This window comes from Salmo salar, chromosome 09, assembly GCF_965601325.2.
Source record: "Salmo salar chromosome 09, fSalSal1, whole genome shotgun sequence".
Taxonomy (NCBI): Eukaryota; Metazoa; Chordata; class Actinopteri; order Salmoniformes; family Salmonidae; genus Salmo; species Salmo salar.
In genome coordinates, this window is record NC_138299.1 from 94,154,951 (window position 1) to 94,175,036 (window position 20,086).

The window sequence follows — 20,086 nt, forward strand, 5'->3', positions numbered from 1 at the left end:
GAGGTATTTGGACATAACTATGGATTATTTGGAACAAAAACAACATTTCTTGTGGAAGTAGCAGTCCTAGGAGTGCATTCTGACGAAGATCAGCAAAGGTAATACAATTTTTCTAATACTAATTCTGAGTTTAGTGTGCCCCGAAGTTAGCCGGTGTCAAAATAGCTAGCCGTGATGGTTGAGCTATGTACTCAGAATATTGCAAAATGTTCTTTCGCCGAAAAGCTATTTTAAAATCTGACATAGCGATTGCATAAAGGAGTTCTTTATCTATAATTCTTAAAATAATTGTTATGTATTTTGTCAACGTTTATGATGAGTAATTTAGTAAATTCACCGGAAGTTATCGGTGGGGATACATTTTCTGAACATCACACACCAATGTAAAAAGCTGTTTTTTGATATAAATATGAACTTGATTGAACAAAACATGCACGTATTGTACAACATCATGTCCTAGGAGTGTCATCTGATGAAGATCATCAAAGGTTAGTGCTTCATTTAGCTGTGTTTTGGGTTTCTGTGACATATATGCTTGCTTGGAAAATGGCTGTGTGATTATTTTGGGCTATGTACTCTCCTAACATAATCTAATGTTTTGCTTTTTCTGTAGAGCCTTTTTGAAATCGGACAATGTGGTTAGATTAACGAGAGTCTTATCTTTAAAATTGTGTAAAATAGTCATATGTTTGGAAAATTGAAATGATTGCATTTTTTAGGTTTTTGTATTTCGCGCCACGCTGTTCCACTGGCTGTTGAATAGAGTGGGACGGTGACGTCCCACTAGCCCAGAGAGGTTAAATTTCACTGCTATGCGGATGACACACAGTTGTACATTTCAATGAAACATGGTGAAGCCCTAAAAATTGCCCTCGCTTGAAGCCTGTGTTTCAGACATAAGGAAGTGGATGGCTGCAAACTTTCTACTTTTAAACTCGGACAAAACAGAGATGCTTGTTTTAGGTCCCAAGAAACAAAGAGATCTTCTGTTAAATCTGACAATTAATCTTGATGGTTGTACAGTCGTCTCAAATAAAACTGTGAAGGACCTCGGCGTTACTCTGGACCCTGATCTCTCTTTTGAAGAACATATCAAGACTGTTTCAAGGACAGCTTTTTTCCATCTACTTAACATTGCAAAAATCTGAAACTTTCTGTCCAAAAATGATGCAGAAAAATGTATCCATGCTTTTGTTACTTCTAGGTTGGACTACTGCAATGCTCTACTTTCCGGCTACCCCGATAAAGCACTAAATAAACTTCAGTTAGTGCTAAATATGGCTGCTAGAATCCTGACTAGAACCAAAAAATGTGATCATATTACTCCAGTGCTAGCCTCCCTACACTGGCTTCCTGTTAAGGCAAGGGCTGATTTCAAGGTTTTACTGCTAACCAACAAAGCATTACATGGGCTTGCTCCTACCTATCTTTTCCGATTTGGTCCTGCCGTACATACCTACACGTACGCTACGGTCACAAGACGCAGGCCTCGTAATTGTCCCTAGAATTTCTAAGCAAACAGCTGGAGGCAGGGCTTTCTCCTATAGAACTCCATTTTTATGGAATGGTCTGCATACCCATGTGAGAGATGCAGACTCGGTCTCAACCTTTAAGTCTTTACTGAAGACTCATCTCTTCAGTAGGTCCTATGATTGAGTGTAGTCTGGCCCAGGAGTGTGAAGGTGAACGGAAAGGCACTGTAGCAACAAACCGCCCTTGCCATCTCTGCCTGGCCAGTTCCCCTCTCTCCACTGGGATTCTCTGCCTCTAACCCTATTACAGAGGCTGGGTCACTGGCTTATTGGTGTTAATCCATGCCGTCCCTAGGAGGGGTGCGTCACTTGAGTGGGTTGAGTCACTGACGTGGTCTTCCTCTCTGGGTTGGCGCCCCCCCTTGGGTTGTTCCGTGGTGGAGATCTTTGTGCGCTATACTCGGCCTTGTCTCAGGATGGTAAGTTGGTGGTTGAAGGTATTCCTCTAGTGGTGTGGGGGCTGTGCTTTGGCAAAGTGGGTGGGGTTATATCCTTCCTGTTTGGCCCTGTCCGGGGGTATCATCGGATGGGGCCACAGTGTCTCCTGACCCCTCCTGTCTCAGCCTCCAGCATTTATGCTGCAGTAGTTTATGTGTTGGGGGGCTAGGGTCAGTCTGTTATATCTGGAGTATTTCTCCTGTCTTATCCGGTGTCCTGTGTGAATTTAAGTATGCTCTCTCTAATTCTCTCTTTCTCTTTTTCTTTCTCTCTCTCGGAGGACCTGAGCCCTAGGACCATGCCTCAGGACTACCTGACATGATTACTCCTTGCTGTCCCCAGTCCACCTGGCCCTGCTGCTGCTCCAGTTTCAACTGTCCTGCCTGCGGCTATGGAACCCTGATCTGTTCACCGGACGTGCTACCTGTCCCAGACCTGCTGTTTTCAACTCTCTAGAGACAGCAGGAGTGGTATAGATACTCTCAATGATCGGCCATGAAAAGCCAACTGACATTTACTCTTGAGGTGCTGACTTGTTGCACCCTCGACAACTACTGTGATTATTATTATTTGACCATGCTGGTCATTTATGAACATTTGAACATCTTGGCCATGTTCTGTTATAATCTCCACCCGGCACAGCCAGAAGAGGACTGGCCACCCCTCATAGCCTGGTCCCTCTCTAGGTTTATTCCTAGGTTTTGGCCTTTCTAGGGAGTTTTTCCTAGCCACTGTGCTTCTACACCTGCATTGCTTGCTGTTTGGGGTTTTAGGCTGGGTTTCTGTACAGCATTTTGAGATATCAGCTGATGTAAGAAGGGCTATATAAATACATTTGATTTGATTTGATTTGAAGATGCTGGAGGAAACGGGTACAAAAGTATCTATATCCACAGTAAAACGAGTCCTATATCGACATAACCTGAAAGGCCGCTCAGCAAGGAAAAAGCCACTGCTCCAAAACCGCCATAAAAAAGCCAGACTACGGTTTGCATCTGCACATGGGGACAAAGATCATACTTTTTTGGAGAAATGTCCTGTGGTCTGATGAAACAAAAATTAAAACTATTTGGCCATAATGACCATCGTTATATTTGGAGGAAAAATGATGCAAGCCAAATGGCAGCATCATGTTGTGGGGGTGCTTTGCTGCAGGAGGGACTGGTGCACTTCACAAAATAGATGGCATCATGAGGAGGAAAATTATGTGGATATATTGAAGCAACATCTCAAGACATCAGTCAGGGAGTTGAAGCTTGTTCGCAAATGGGTCTTCCAAATGGACAATGACCGCAAGCAAATTTCCAAAGTTGTGGCAAAATGGCTTAAGGACAACAAAGTCAAGGTATTGGAGTGGCCAACACAAAGCCCTGACCTCAATCCCATAGAAAATGTGTGGGCAGAATGGAAAAAGCGTGTGCGAGCAAGGAGGCCTACAAACCTGACTCAGTTACACCAGCTCTGTCAGGAGAAATGGCCAACATTCACCCAACTTATTGTGGGAAGCTTGTGGAAGGCTACCCGAAACATTTGACCCAAGTTAAACAATTTAAAGGCAATGCTACCAAATGCTAATTGAGTGTATGTAAACTTCTTGTTAGGTGGAGCAGCACAGGGGAACCCAAGAGCAGACTCAGACCAAGAAACAGGGATGAATGAACCAAAGTATTTATTGTAACACAGGGAGATATGGAGTGCAGATCCGGTTTAGCTCAGATGAGTGGTAGGAAACTAGATGTGGAGGCTGAGGTTGGAGTGTAATGGGTTGGGACAGGGGAAACAGGTCCGGAGAGGAATCCAATAGAGTGGTGGTGTGGTGAGTCCAGAACAGGGTAGCAGGGTGGTGAGATGTGGAACAGGAGACAGAGTCAGAGCAGCAAAACTGCAGTGAGAGGATAAACAGCATCAGGCAGGGAAACAGACACAGCAGGGTAACAGGATCTTGAATAATCACAAATAGCTAGAATCATAAACTGACTGAGCAGAGATTACGATCTGGCAGAGTGGAAGTGGCAGGACTGAGTATTTGTAGAGGTCTTGATTATGGAACGGGTTGCAGCTGGTGAGGATCCACTCTGGCTCCAGCACACCTGTCTCCAACCACACAATCACAAACAAACAGAAAGAGATGGGGAGAGAGAGAGTGTACTGGAGGAGTGGCTGCAGGTCAAGGAAACTAGGGTGTGTGGCAGAAGCAGATCTGACACTTCTGACCCACTGGGAATGTGATGAATGAAATAAAAGCTGAAATAAAGCCTCCTTTCTACTATTATTGTCATGCCCTGACCGTAGAGAGCCTTTTTATTTTCTCGATTTGGTTAGGTGAGGGTGTGATTTGGGTGGGCATTCTAGATTATGTATATCTATGTTTTGTATTTCTATGTTGGCCTGATATGGTTCCCAATCAGAGGCAGCTGTCTTTCGTTGTCTCTGATTGGAGATCATATTTAGGCAGCCTTTTCCCACTGAGGTTTTGTGGGATCTTGTTTTTGCATTGCGCTGTATTTAGCCCTGCAGAACGTTTCGTTCGTTTTTTTTGTATTTTGTTGTTTTTGTTGGTGTTCATCAAATAAAGTAAGATGTACGCTTACCACGCTGCACTTTGGTCTCCTTCTTACGGCGAACGTGACAATTATTCTGACATTTCACATTCTTAAAATAAAGTGGTGATCCTAACTGACCTAAAACAGGGAATTTTTACTAGGATTAAATGTCAGGAATTGTGAAAAACTGAGTTTAAATGTATTTGGCTTAGGTGTATGTAACCTTCCAACTTCAACTGTATGTCTCTTTCATTGTTCTTTTTTAAACTCTACGGGATCGGTTGAACTAACGTGCGCTAATGTGATTTGCATGACGCTGTAAGTAACAAGAACATTTCCCCAGGACATATGTGCAGAAAGCTTAAATTATTGTTAATCTAACTGCGCTGTCCAATTTACAGTGAAAAAATGACATGCTATTGTTTGAGGAGAGTGCACAACAACAAAAAACTTTTATCATGGTAACTGGTTTGATACATTCCCATCTGAAGGTAAATAATGTACTTCAGTAATCTTGCTCTGATTTGTCATCCTTAGGGTCCCAGAAATAAAAATGTAGAGTAGTGTTTTGTCTGATAAAATCAATTTTCATATTCAAATGTAGGTACTGGGTTCTACAGTTTGAACCCCGGATGTGTCTTCCGCCCCCCCCCCCCCCATCTAGATGTGTGAAGGTTAGTGTCTTTTCCATATGGAAGCTAATTATCCATCATTTATGACATTCCTGGGAGTGTGTAAACTATAAAAATGTATGTTCTCTATAGTTACGTACTTGAAAATGTATCAATTTACCAATTCGGCACATTTGGGCAGACTTGATACAACATTTTGAACAGTAATGCGATGGTTCATTGGATCAGTCTAAAACTTTGCTCATACACTGCTGCCATTTAGTGGCCAAAATCTAAATTGCGCCTAGACTCCTAAGTTATATAATGGCCTTTCTCTTGCATTTCAAAGATGGAGATGATTTTTTGGGGAAAACGTAAGTTTTTGTCATTGTATTATTTTTTACCAGATCTAATGTGTTATATTCTCCTACATTAATTTCACATTTCCACAAACTTCAAAGTGTTTCCTTTCAAATGGTATCAAGAATATGCATATTCTTGCTTCAGGTCCTGAGTTACAGGCAGTTAGATTTGGGTATGTAATTTTAGGCAAAAATTGAAAAAAAAGAGTCCGATCATTACAACATGTAGTTGTTATTTTGTAAAAAATATATATAGGGTGTGTGGCAGAAGCATATATATACTGCTCAAAAAAATAAAGTGAACACTTAAACAACACATCCTAGATCTGAATGAAAGAAATAATCTTATTAAATACTTTTTTCTTTACATAGTTGAATGTGCTGACAACAAAATCACACAAAAATAATCAATGGAAATCCAATTTATCAACCCATGGAGGTCTGGATTTGGATGTAATGGCCTTAAAACAAGTCAAAATGAGGCTCAGTAGTGTGTGTGGCCTCCACGTGCCTGTATGACCTCCCTACAACGCCTGGGCATGCTCCTGATGAGGTGGCGGATGGTCTCCTGAGGGATCTCCTCCCAGACCTGGACTAAAGCATCCACCAACTCCTGGACAGTCTGTGGTGCAATGTGGCGTTGGTGGATGGAGCGAGACATGATGTCCCAGATGTGCTCAATTGGATTCAGGTCTGGGGAACGGGCGGGCCAGTCCATAGCATCAATTCCTTCCTCTTGCAGGAACTGCTGACCCACTCCAGCCACATGAGGTCTAGCATTGTCTTGCATTAGGAGGAACCCAGGACCAACCGCACCAGCATATGGTCTCACAAGGGGTCTGAGGATCTCATCTCGGCACCTAATGGCATTCAGGCTACCTCTGGCGAGCACATGGAGGGCTGTGTGGCCCCCCAAAGAAATGCCACCCCACACCATGACTGACCCACCGCCAAACCGGTCATGCTGGAGGATGTTGCAGGCAGCAGAACGTTCTCCACGGCGTCTCCAGACTCTGTCACGTCTGTCACGTGCTCAGTGTGAACCTGCTTTCATCTGTGAAGAGCACCGGGCGCCAGCGGTTGAATTTGCCAATGTCGGTGTTCTCTGGCAAATGTCAAACGTCCTGCAAGGTGTTGTGCTGTAAGCACAACCCCCACCTGTGGACGTCGGGCCCTCATACCACCCTCATGGAGTCTGTTTCTGACCGTTTGAGCAGACACATGCACATTTGTGGCCTGCTGGAGGTCATTTTGCAGGGCTCTGGCAGTGCTTCTCCTGCTCCTCCTTGCACAAACGCGGAGGTAGCGGTCCTGCTGCTGGGTTGTTGCCCTCCTACGGCCTCCTCCACGTCTCCTGATGTACTGGCCTGTCTCCTGGTAGCGCCTCCATACTCTGGACACTACGCTGACAGACACAGCAAACCTTCTTGCCACAGCTCGCATTGATGTGCCATCCTGGATGAGCTGCACTACCTGAGCCACTTGTGTGGGTTGTAGACTCCGTCTCATGCTACCACTAGAGTGAAAGCACCGCCAGCATTCAAAAGTGACCAAAACATCAGCCAGGAAGCATAGGAACAGTGGTCTGTGGTCCCCACCTGCAGAACCACTCCTTTATTGGGGGTGTCTTGCTAATTGCCTATAATTTCCACCTGTTGTCTATTCCATTTGCACAGCAGCATGTGCAATTTATTGTCAATCAGTGTTGCTTCCTAAGTGGACAGTTTGATTTCACAGAAGTGTGATTGACTTGGAGTTACATTGTGTTGTTTAAGTGTTCCCTTTATTTTTTTGAGCAGTGTATATATATATATATATATATATATATATAAGCATCTTTACACTATGAGTAATGTAGAGTTTAGACCGTTTACACCATCATCAAGAGGATTACATTCAAGCAATGCAACCGTTTCTATTAAAAGGCTATAACAACAATGCAACCGTTTCTATTAAAAGGCTATAACAACAATGCAACCGTTTCTATTAAAAGGCTATAACAACAATGCAACCGTTTCTATTAAAAGGCTATAACAACAATGCAACCGTTTCTATTAAAAGGCTATAACAACAATGCAACCGTTTCTATTAAAAGGCTATAACAACAATGCAACCGTTTCTATTAAAAGGCTATAACAACAATGCAACCGTTTCTATTAAAAGGCTATAACAACAATGCAACCGTTTCTATTAAAAGGCTATAACAACAATGCAACCGTTTCTATTAAAAGGCTATAACAACAATGCAACCGTTTCTATTAAAAGGCTATAACAACAATGTAATCCGTTTTTAATCAGACAGTGTCTGTCTGTCTCTGAGACAATATAACAGTTTCCAGCTGGGGTCACGGAAGTACAATACACTTAGCCACTGTTTCTCCGCGCATGCGTGGTGATTCACAGCGAATGTTACAGCTGACGGTATTGTTTTTATCAGCAAGGAGGCAGACCACCCTGGCCTTCCATAAGATCTAATTTATCAGGGTTTAAAGACAAAACCATGGGGGACGAACAGGACATAATGTGCAAACTAGAAAACATTATGGAAATACGGTAAAAGAAAGTGTATATATTCTTCTTCAAAGAAACCACATCTGGTAAATGTAGCTGGATGGCTCAGGAAAAGATCAGACAGAAGAATGCGCTCGCCAGCTGATATTAGCGTCTTGGCTTTGTTATTGGGCGAGGAAGCTAGCTATATGTGCCGACATAGCCTCGAGCAAGGTTAGCAAGCGGAGGTGACCGTTCTACTGTTGTTTTGAAGGATCTACAAAAAACATGTTACAGAATAGCTTGGTAGCTGTGCATTATATATAATCAATCCAGCTGTTTGCATCAACAAAAATCCAGATGCGAAGTGCTTTGCCAGATTAGCGGCTATCAGGCTACTTAGCTAGCTAGCTTTCTGTCATTAGCCAGGTAGTTAATTGGCTAACCATGGTTCATTCTGTTGGAACCAGTTACAAATGTACACATTGTAACAGATGTGCCGCTGTATAGCTTCGCATCAGTGACATCAGTATAAAACAATTATAATTACACCACTTATAACTATGTCATGTGGTGCACGTCCATCTCTATGTCGGATATGCATGCATTATATTACTTATTCCCATGACAAATAGTATCTCTCCTTATTTCACAATAAACTAATCGATTGCAACAGAAAACAGGTCTCTTGAAAAATAGATATTTATCTGAAGAGACTAACCAGGTTAAATAATGGAGAAACAATAGAAGATACCTTAGGGCAATTGGTTTGTGAAGCATGATTGAGTGACAGGAAGTTGAACTGACAGAACGTTGTCTTTGTGCCCTCTGCCCTGTAATCAAAATAAGTGCATTAGTAAATAGCCCAGTGGTAGGTAACTACATAATGTTGTGTAATTGGTAACTACTGCATTGGTAAATAGCCCGGTGGTAGGTTAACTACCTAATGTTGTATAATTGGTAACTAGTGCATTGGTAATAACTACTGTGTAACATTGGTAACTACTGTTTTACAGTGATAACTAACTAGTAATGCATTGGTTAAACTGTGTTTTCTGTCATTTCAGGAATAAGACGGTACAGATGCAGAAGATCAAGTCTCGTCTGAAGTCAGAGTTTGAGTCCCTAGAGTCTGAGGAGAAACATCTGAAGGAATACAAACAGGAGATGGACCTCCTAATGCAGGAGAAGATGGCCCATGTGGAGGAGCTACGACTCATACACGCTGATATCAATGTGGTGCGTAGAGAGAGCGAGAGAGTGTGTGAGAGGGAGAGGCAGAAACCACTATTTGACTATTTGATCTGTTTTTTTTCATGGAAAACCAGATGTTTTAGGCTTAGTTATAGTGAAACACATCCATTCAGTTCTTAATTTTTAAGTTCATTGCAAAAGTGATATACACGGTGAACAAAACATTAAGAACAACTTCCTAATGTTGAGTTACACCCCGCCACACTTTTGCCCTCAGCACAGCCTCACATTTTCTGGCATGAACTTTAAGTGGCGAAAGGGTTCCACAGGGATGCTGGCCCATGTTGACTCCAATGCTTCCCACAGTTGTGTCAAGTTGGCTGGACGTCGTTTGGGTGGTGGACCATTCTTGATACACATGGGAAACTGTTGATCGTGAAAACCCCAGCAGCATTGCAGTTCTTGACACAAACTACTACCATACCCCATTCAAAGGCATTTCAATCTTGTGTCTTAACTCTCTGAATAGCACACATTCACAATCCATGTCTCAGTTGTCTCAAGGCTTAAAAATCCTTCTTTAACCTGTCTCCTCCCCTTCATCCATACTGATTGAAGTGGATTTAACAAGTGACATGAATAAGGGATCATAGCTTTCACCTGGTCAGTCTGTGTCATGGAAAGAGCAGGTGTTCATAATACTTTGTACACTCAGTGTATTTTGGTCTTTTAGTAGTAAATATAGTTTGCGGTTCAATTCTACCACTGGAATCGTGATGTAGAGGCACCTTGAGAAGGTTCCTATACATCATCTCAAGGGAGGGGTTTGGTATGAAATACACTCTTTTCTAGATGTGCTGGGTGGTACCACCTCAAGGCTTACTATAAAAGCAGGTAACTGTGTGCCTTATTTGGCAATGGTCTTGGTAAGTGGAGTGTGCCAATATATTTAGCATGATGCTTCCTTGACCAGACTACTGACGTTACACAACATTCAAAAGGCAGTAAGGCACATTTCCGCATATGACCAAATTCTACGTTTTTGTTTACCGTTTCATACACATCTATGTGCTTTTATGAAGAAAAAAAATGATGTACAGTGGCAAGAAAAACAGTATGTGAACCCTTTGGAATTAGCTGGATTTCTGCATAAATTGGTCATCAAATTTGATCTGATCTTCATTTTAGTCACAACAATAGACAAACATAAAGTGCTTAAACTAGTAACACACAAATTATTGTATTTTTCTTTTCTATATTGAATACATAATTTACACATTCACAGTGTAAGTTGGAAAAAATATGTGAACCCCAAGGCTAATGACTTCTCCAAAAGCTAATTGGAATCAGGAGTCAGCTAACCTGGAGTCCAATCAATGAGATGAAATTGGAGATGCCCTATAAAAAACACTCACTAAATTTGAGTTTGCTATTCACAAGAAGCATTGCCTGATGTGAACCATACCTCGAACAAAAGAGTTCTCAGAAGACCTAAGATTAAGAATTGTTGACGTGGATAAAGCTGGAAAGGGTTACAAAAGTATCTCTAAAAGCCTTGATGTTCATCAGTCCACGGTAAAACAAAGTGGCCATCCTGCAAAGATGACTGCAAGAGAACAGCGCAGAATGCTCATTGAGATTAAGAAGAATCTTAGTGTCAGCTAAAGACTTACAGGAATCTCTGGAACATCCTAACATCTCTGTTGACGAGTCTACGATACGTAAAACACTAAACAAGAATGGTGTTCATGGGAGGACACCACGGAAGAAGCCACTCCTGTCCAAAAAACCATTGCTGCACATCTGAAGTTTGCAAAAGAGCACCTGGATGTTCCACAGCGCTATTGGAAAAATATTCTGTGACAGATGAAACTACAGTTGAGTGGTTTGGAAAGAACACACAACACTATGTGTGGAGAAAAAAAGGCACAGCACACTAACAACAAAACCTCATTCCAACTGTAAAGTATGGTGCAGGGAGCATCATGGTTTGGGGCTGCTTTGCTGCCTCAAGGCTTGGACAGCTTGCTATCATCGATGGAAAAATGAATTCCCAAGTTTATCAAGACATTTTGCAGGAGAATGAAAGGCTATCTGTCCGCCAGTTGAAGCTCAACAGAAGTTGGGTGATGCAACAGGACAACGACCCAAAACACAGAAGTACATCAACAACAGAATGGCTTCAACAGAAGAAAATACGCCTTCTGGAGTGGCCCAGTCAGAGTCCTGACCTCAACCCTATTGAGATGTTGTGGCATGACCTCAAGAGAGCAGTTCATACCAGACATCCCAAGAATATTGCTGAACTGAAACAGTATTGTAAAGAGGAATGGTCCAAAATTCCTCCTGACCATTGTGCAGGTCTGATCCGCAACTACAGAAAACGTTTGGTTGAGGTTATTGCTGCCAAACCAGTTATTAAATCGAAGGGTTCACATACTTTTCCCACCCTGCACTGTGAATGTTTACACATTGTTTTCAATAAAGACATGAAAACGTATGTTATTAGTTTAAGCAGACTGTGTTTGCCTATTGTTGTGACCTAGATAAAGATCAGATACCAATTTATGCAGAAGTCCAGGTAATTCCAAAGGGTTCGCATACTTTTTCTTGCCACTGTAAGTTATGAAAATCATGTTTATATTCGTAGCTACAGCCATCGTAACAAGAAATAGATGACAATGGTGGTCAAATCAACTCATTGTATTTTTTCTCAACTGCTACGGCTGATTGGCGTTGCAACCTGCTAAAACAGTTGGCTCATAGTTCAATGGTTGTGTGCTGTAATCTCACAAGGTGTAACGCTTGGATGTCGTGGGTGTGGAGTCAGGCGCAGGAGGCAGAAAAATGTTTGGTACAATATATATTTAATAAGTACCACAAAAGAGGAAAAATGCCCAAACACAACAGGGCGTAACAAACCCAAAGTCCAACAACACGATACACAACACGAACACAGTGAAAACACGTAACAAGCCCGCACACAGAACAGGTGGAGAGGCGGGCTAAAATAACACCACTAATTACATAATAGAACACAGGTGCAACTAATACAGACATGACTAACAGAAAAAGGGAAAGGGAATCGATTGCAGCTAGTAGGCCGGTGACGACGACCGCCGAGCGCCACCCGAACAGGGAGAGGAACTACCCTCGGCAGTAGTCGTGACAGTACCCCCCACCCGACGCGCGGCTCCTGCAGCGCGCCGACACCGGCCTCGGGGGCGACCCGGAGGACGAGGCGCAGGGCGATCCGGATGGAGGCGATGGAAATCCTCTAACAGTGATGGATCCAGTATGTCCCCCACCGGCACCCAGCACCTCACTTCCGGACCGTACCCCTCCCAGTCCACGAGGTACTGCAGGCCCCCCACCCGGCGTCTTGAGTCCAGAATGGTGCGTACTGTATACGCTGGGCCCCCCTCGATGTCCAGAGGGGGCGGAGGGACCTCCGGCACCTCACCGTCTTGTAGGGGACCAGCTACCACCGGCCTGAGGAGAGACACATGAAACAAGGGGTTAATACGATAATAAGAAGGGAGTTGTAATCTATAACACACCTCGTTTATTCTCCTCAGGACTTTGAAGGGCCCTACATGCTGCGGACCCAGCTTTCGGCAGGGCAAGCGGAGGGGGAGCTTTCGGGTCGAGAGCCAGACCCTGTCTCCTGGTGCGAATATGGGGGCCTCACTGCGGTGGCGGTCAGCGCCCCTCTTCTGTCGTCATCCTGCTTGTTTCAGGGATTCCTCGACAGCCATCCAGGTGTCTTTGGAGCGCTGCACCCAATCCTCCACCGCTGGAGCCTCGGTCTGACTCTGATGCTATGGTGCCAGGACCGGCTGGTAGCCTAACACACACTGGAAAGGCGACATGTTCGTGGATGAGTGGCGGAGTGAGTTTTGCGCCAACTCAGCCCATGGTAAGTACCTCGACCACTCACCTGGCCGGTCCTGACAGTACGACCGCAGAAACCTACCCACCTCCTAGTTCACTCTCTCCACCTGCCCATTGCTCTCGGGGCGATAACCGGAGGTCAAGCTGACCGAGACCCCCAGACGCTCCATAAACGCCCTCCATACACGGGACATGAACTGGGGACCCCGATCAGAAACGATGTCCTCCGGCACCCCGTAATGCCGGAAGACATGGGTGAATAGAGCCTCCGCAGTCTGTAGGGCCGTAGGGAGACCGGGCAATGGGAGGAGACGGCAGGACTTAGAAAACCGATCCACAACTACCAGAACCGTGGTATTCGCCTGAGACGGGGGAAGATCGGTAAGAAAGTCCACCGACAGGTAACTTCCCTCTAGGCAGGTGCCTAGGAGCCTTGCTCTGGGCGCATACCGAACAGGAAGAGACATAAAACCTCATGTCCTTAGCTAAGGTGGGCCACCAGTACCTCCCCCTAAGGCCTTGCACTGTCCTCGCCACCCCAGGATGACCCGACGAGGGTAGCGTATGAGCCCATCGAATCAATTGATCACGGACACCAAGTGGAATGTACTTACGACCTGTAGGACAATTAGAAGGCGCAGGCTCCATCTGTAACGCCCGCTCAATGTCCGCGTCCACCTCCCATACCACTGGTGCTACCAGCTTAGAAGCTGGAAGGATGGGAGTAGGATTGATGGGCCTCAGTGTCATAGAGGCGGGATAGCGCGTCAGCCTTGGTGTTCATGGAGCCTGGTCTATACGAAATCCTAAACTGAAATCGGGTGAAAAACATGGCCCACCATGCCTGACGCGGATTCAGTCTCCGGGCTGCCCGGATATATTCCAGGTTCCGGTGGTCAGTCCAGATGAGAAAAGGGTGTTTAGCCCCCTCAAGCCAATGTCTCCACACAGTCAAAGCCTTGACCACAGCTAACAACTCCCGGTCCCCCATATCATAGTTCCGCTCCGCCGGACTGAGCTTCCTAGAGAAGAAAGCGCAGGGGCAGAGTTTCGGTGGCGCACCCGAGCGCTGTGATAGAACGGCACCCACCCCAGCCTCGGATGCGTCCACCTCCACTATGAACGGCAAAGAGGGGTCCGGGTGCGCCAACACGGGCGCATCAGCAAACAGCGCCTTCAACTGGTTGAAGGCTCTGTCCGCCTCTGTTGACCACCGTAAACGCACCGTTCCCCCCTTCAATAGTGAGGTAATGGGAGCCGCCACCTGACCAAAACCCCGGATAAACCTCCGGTAGTAATTGGCAAAACCCAAAAACCGCTGCACTTCCTTCACCGTGGTTGGAGTCGGCCAATTATGCACGGCATTAATGCGGTCACACTCCATCACCATCCCTGAGGTGGAAATGCGATAACCCAGAAAGGAGACGGCTCTTTTGAAGAACTCACACTTCTCAGCCTTGACATATAGATCATGCTCCAGCAGTCTACCAAGCACCTTGCGTACTAGAGACACATGCTCAGCGCGTGTGGAGGAGTAAATCAAGATATCGTTGATATACACAATCACTCATTCTCAGGTCCCTGAGAATCTCATCGACAAAAGATTGAAAGACGGCTGGAGCATTCTACAACCCTTATGGCATGACGAGGTACTCATAGTGGCCCGATGTGGTACTAAATGTGGTTTTCCACTCGTCTCCCTTCCGAATACGCACCAGATTATACGCGCTCCTGAGATCCAGTTTCGTGAAAAAACGCGCTCCGTGAAATGATTCCACCGCCGTAGCAATGAGAGGTAGCGGGTAACTGAACCCCACTGTAATGGAATTGAGACCTCTATAATCAATGCACGGACGCAAACCTCCCCCCTTTTTCTTCACGAAAAAGAAACTCGAGGAGACGGGTGAAACGGAGGGCCGAATGTACCCCTGCACCAGAGATTCCGTGACATATGTCTCCATAGCCAACGTCTCCTCCTGGGACAATGGGTACACGTGACTCTTGGGAAGCGCAGCGTTACCCTGGAGGTCTATCGCACAATCCCCCTGTCGATGAGGTGGTAATTTAGTCGCCTTCTTTTTACAGAAGGCGAGAGCCAAATCGGCATACACAGGGGAAATGCGCACAGTGGAAACCTGGTCTGGACTCTCCACCGACGTGGCACCGATGGAAACACCCAGACACCTACCTGAACACTCCTCTGACCATCCCTGGAGAATCCCCTGTTTCCACAAAATCTTGGGATTGTGACTGGCTAGCCAGGGCACCCCCAGCACCACTGGAAACGCAGGTGAATCGATAAGAAAAAAACGAATTAGTTCCTTATGATTCCCCTGCATTACCATGTCCAGTGGCACCGTGGCCTCCCTGACCATCCCTGACCCTAATGGCCAGCTATCTAAGGAGTGCACGGGGAAAGGGGAATCTAACGGTACCAGCGGAATTCCTAACTTAAGGGCGAGTCCGCTATCCATAAAGTTCCCAGCTGCACCTGAATCGACTTGCGCCTTATGCTGGGAAAAGGGAGCAAAATCAAGAAAAAAAATTAAGACAAACATGTGACCAACAGAGGATTCTGGGTGAGTGTGGTGCTGACTCACCTGGGATGAACGAGGAGTGTTCTGCCTGCCTTCTCGACTCCCAGAGGGACCCACCCAGCACCGGTCAGCCGTGTGTCCTTGTCGACCACAATTGGTGCAGGAGGGGCGCCCTCCTCCGGTTCCCCTTGACGCGGTTCCCCCTAGCTCCATAGGAATGGGCGTAGGTAGGTTAAGAGATGGAACTGACAGGACCCTTTCTGAACGCCCGCGGGCAGCCAGCAGATTGTCCAGTCGTATAGACATGTTGATGAGTTCATCTAGGGAGAGTGTAGTATCCCGACACGCTAGCTCCCTGCGGACATCCTCCCGGAGGCTACACCTGTAGTGGTCCATTAGGGCCCTGTCGTTCCACCCAGCCCCAGCCGCCAAGGTCCGGAACTCTAGGGCAAAGTCTTGCGCGCTCCTCATCTCCTGTCTGAGGTGGAACAGTTGTTCACCCGCCGCTCGTCCTTCTGGGGGGTGATCGAATACGGCCCTGAAACGGCGGGTGAACTCAGAGTAGTTATTCCTTAATGGGTCTGGTCCATTCCAAACAGCGTTGGCCCACTCCAGTGCTCGACCCGTCAGGCAGGAGATGAGGAGGCTCACACTCTCCTCCCCCGAGGGAGCCGGCCTCACGGTCGCCAGGTATAACTCTAGTTGTAATAGAAATCCCTGGCACCCTGCCGCTGCTCCATCGTACTCCCTCGGAGGCGTAAGACGTAGTGCCCCAGATCCAGACGGGGAAGGGAGTGGAGTAGGTGGACTCGTCGGGTGAGCCGGAGGTGAAGGGAGGAGATCACTCCTCCTCCATCGATCCATCCTCTCCATCATCTGGTCCATGGCTGACCCAATCCGATGGAGGACGGTGGTGTGATGGAGGACCCGTTCTTCCATCGATGGTAGAGGAGTGGTGGCTGCTTCTGCTGACTCCATGTTGTTGGTGCGGGCTTCTGTAACGCTTGGACGTCGTGGGTGTGGAGTCAGGCGCAGGAGGCAGAAAAATGTTTGGTACAATATATATTTAATAACTACCACAAAAGAGGAAAATGCCCAAACACAACAGGGCGTAACAAACCCAAAGTCCAACAACACGATACACAACACGAACACAGTGAAAATACGTAACAAGCCCGCACACAGAACAGGTGGAGAGGCGGGCTAAAATAACACCACTAATTACATAATAGAACACAAGTGCAACTAATAAAGACATGACTAACAGAAAAACGAAAAGGGGATCGATTGCAGCTAGTAGGCCGGTGACGACGACCGCCGAGCGCCACCCGAACAGGGAGAGCAACTACCCTCGGCAGTAGTCGTGACACAAGGGGCAGATTTTTTTATTTACAATAGTCATCCCATGCCCACACACTTCCAATTCTGAAAAGTGAAAGTGTACCTGTGAGAGGGTTCACCCTGGTAGTAGTTGTAGGTTTTTATACAGTACCCAATGAGCAATCTGTGAGTTCATTTGACTACTGGAAAAAGAGCTAATGCGTATATACCACAAGTGGTACTAGATGTCTAATTTACACTACAAGTGGTACTAGATGTCAGGAACTCTGTACCTCAACACTGTCAGATAACTGTCCAGAGTTGTGTTTGGTAATAGATGTCAGGAACTCTGTACCTCAACACTGTCAGATAACTGTCCAGAGTTGTGTTTGGTAATAGATGTCAGGAACTCTGTACCTCAACACTGTCAGATAACTGTCCAGAGTTGTGTTTGGACAACTCCCTCACCCACAACTTCTCACCTGAAAGCACTTTTGGAAAATGTGAAGGGATTGGGCAAAGGCTGAAATTGGGTTGAGAATTACAGAAAAATAAACTATTAAAGGTTCTTTCTCCTCTCTCTCTCTACCTCCTCTCTCTCCCCTTCTCCTCCCTCCTTCTTCTCTCCTCCCTCCTTCTCTCTCCCATTCTCTCCTCCTCTCCCCTTCCATCTCTCTCCTTCTCCCCAGATGGAGAGCACTATAAAGCAGTCGGAGAATGACTTGAACAAGCTGCTGGAGACAACGCGGAGGCTCCATGATGAGTACAAACCCCTGAAGGAACATGTAGACGCCCTGAGGATGACCCTGGGCCTGCACAGACTGCCCAACCTCAACGAAGAGGAGGAGAAACTCTCTCTGGAGTCAGTACACATATTATACACACACGGTCACACAGGCCCTCACACACACATCAACTTGTTCTCTGTCCTATCTTCTATCTCTGTTGCCATAGTTACTTTGAGAAACAGAAGGCTGAGTGGCAGAAGGAGCCTCATGAGCCCACAATCCCAGAATCCCTTGCAGCAGCGGCTGCCGCGGCCCAACAGCTCCAGGTCTCCCGGAAACAAGACGCCCGCCAGACTGCCACCTTCAGACAACAGCCCCCTCCCATGAAGGTACACAATACACACCCTCCCATGAAGGTACACAATACACACCCTCCCATGAAGGTACACAATACACACCCTCCCATGAAGGTACACAATACACACCCTCCCATGAAGGTACACAATACACACCCTCCCATGAAGGTACACAATACACACCCACCTATGAAGGTCCATAGTATACACCCTCCTATGAATGTACACAATACACACCCTCCCATGAAGGTACACAATACACACCCTCCCATGAAGGTACACAATACACACCCACCTATGAAGGTCCACAGTACACACCCTCCTATGAAGGTCCATAGTACACACCCTCCTATGAAGGTCCATAGTACACACCCTCCTATGAAGGTCTACAGTACACACCCTCCTATGAAGGTCCACAGTACACACCCTCCTATGAAGGTCCACAGTACACACCCTCCTATGAAGGTCCACACCCTCCTATGAAGGTCCACAGTACACACCCTCCTATGAAGGTCCACACCCTCCTATGTAGGTACACACCCTCCTCCCCCGTCTGTACCTACACAATAATGACACTGTACTGATGAGTAATGACACACTATAACATCTCTGTCCTCTCTGTCCTCTCTGTCCTCCCTGTCCTCCCTGTCCTCTCTGTCCTCTCTGTCCTCCCTGTCCTCTCTGTCCTCCCTGTCCTCTCTGTCCTCTCTGTCCTCTCTGTCCTCTCTGTCCTCCCTGTCCTCCCTGTCCTCCCTGTCCTCCCTGTCCTCTCTGTCCTCCCTGTCCTCCCTGTCCTCCCTGTCCTCCCTGTCCTCCCTGTCCTCTCTGTCCTCCCTGTCCTCTCTGTCCTCCCTGTCCTCTCTGTCCTCTCTGTCCTCCCTGTCCTCCCTGTCCTCCCTGTCCTCCCTGTCCTCTCTGTCCTCCCTGTCCTCTCTGTCCTCCCTGTCCTCTCTGTCCTCCCTGTCCTCTCTGTCCTCTCTGTCCTCTCTGTCCTCCCTGTCCTCTCTGTCCTCCCTGTCCTCTCTGTCCTCCCTGTCCTCTCTGTCCTCTCTGTCCTCCCTGTCCTCTCTGTCCTCCCTGTCCTCTCTGTCCTCCCTGTCCTCTCTCCAGGCCTGTCTGTCATGCCACCAGCAGATCCATCGTAACGCTCCTATCTGTCCACTGTGTAAGGCCAAGAGTCGCTCCCGCAACCCCAAGAAACCCAAGAGGAAGCCTGACGAGTAGACACACACCTCATACTGCTACATTTCACATCTGTAATTCAGTAATACATATCTTCATAACCTTCTCCATGCCATGGAACCTACGTTTAGTATTATCATCATTATCCTAAGTGTTGTGTTATTTTAATGGTACTAAAGTGTTGAAATGTCATTGTTAAGGTTTAATAGACCTTAACCATGTTATATGCAATAATACAAACCATTATACTGTAACTGTACCCATGTTGTGATTGGTTCAGGCATTAGAAATGTAAAACTGACTGAATTTACTTGTTACTCTGTATTTCGCATGTTTGCATTGCATGAACACTTTCCATGGCTGAACTATAATGACTGTGTTGTAACTGTTTGTGATGATATGAAAGTGGGTTCATTGTTGCAGTGTATAACCCAGGAAGTTGTTCTAATGTTTACTGAACACATAAGGAACAGTCAAGGACTGAGAAAACCATGACGCTTATTTGTTTTTAACAGTGTTGTAATGTGAAACTTTAATACAAGAATTCAAAAATAAATGTCTGTTTTGTACTGCAGTTGGAATTGTATTTTCTCCTAGACGAAGATGAATGTCATTATAATAGAGATGATCAGTGGCACTGTAGGTCACAGGCTGCAATCCACTTCCACATTCAGCTGTCTCGATGCGAAAGTAGTTCACTACATAGGGAAAAGGGTGCCATTTCTGATATGCTCAGTCACACGGCCAGCATGAGGATATCTTTAGCTCAGTTATTGTACTGTCTTCAGGGTAACCCCAGATTCCTGTTCTGTCGCCAAGGTAACCCCAGATTGCTCTGTGCTCTCCCCAGGGAAGCAGTTGTTCCCATATCATACTTGGGGCGTCAGAGGGCTTGGGGA

At 46.2% G+C, this 20,086-nt stretch overlaps 1 protein-coding gene across 2 annotated transcripts; it reads left to right on the forward strand.

Annotated features, from left to right (window-relative positions):
* Positions 1-7,864: 7,864 nt before the first annotated feature.
* Positions 7,865-19,761, forward strand: LOC106612177 (zinc finger C4H2 domain-containing protein). Of its 2 annotated transcripts, none has more exons than XM_045724160.2 (5): positions 7,865-8,039; positions 9,044-9,215; positions 17,611-17,783; positions 17,876-18,038; positions 19,116-19,761. In XM_045724160.2, the coding sequence occupies exons 1-5, from the start codon at positions 7,987-7,989 to the stop codon at positions 19,227-19,229; spliced, it is 675 nt and encodes a 224-aa protein (XP_045580116.1). In that variant the 5' UTR covers positions 7,865-7,986; the 3' UTR covers positions 19,230-19,761. The 2 variants fall into 2 exon arrangements, with proteins under 2 accessions (XP_045580116.1, XP_014068596.2); XM_014213121.3 differs by having other exon boundaries at positions 7,869-8,210.
* Positions 19,762-20,086: the final 325 nt, after the last annotated feature.

Coding starts and splice junctions, on each gene's coding strand:
- LOC106612177 (XM_045724160.2), top strand. CDS start 7,987: ATGGGGGACGAACAGGACATAATGTGCAAACTAGAAAACATTATGGAA. Junction 8,040..9,043: donor GAAAACATTATGGAAATACG/GTAAAAGAAAGT, acceptor CTGTCATTTCAG/GAATAAGACGGTACAGATGC. Junction 9,216..17,610: donor TACACGCTGATATCAATGTG/GTGCGTAGAGAG, acceptor CCTTCTCCCCAG/ATGGAGAGCACTATAAAGCA.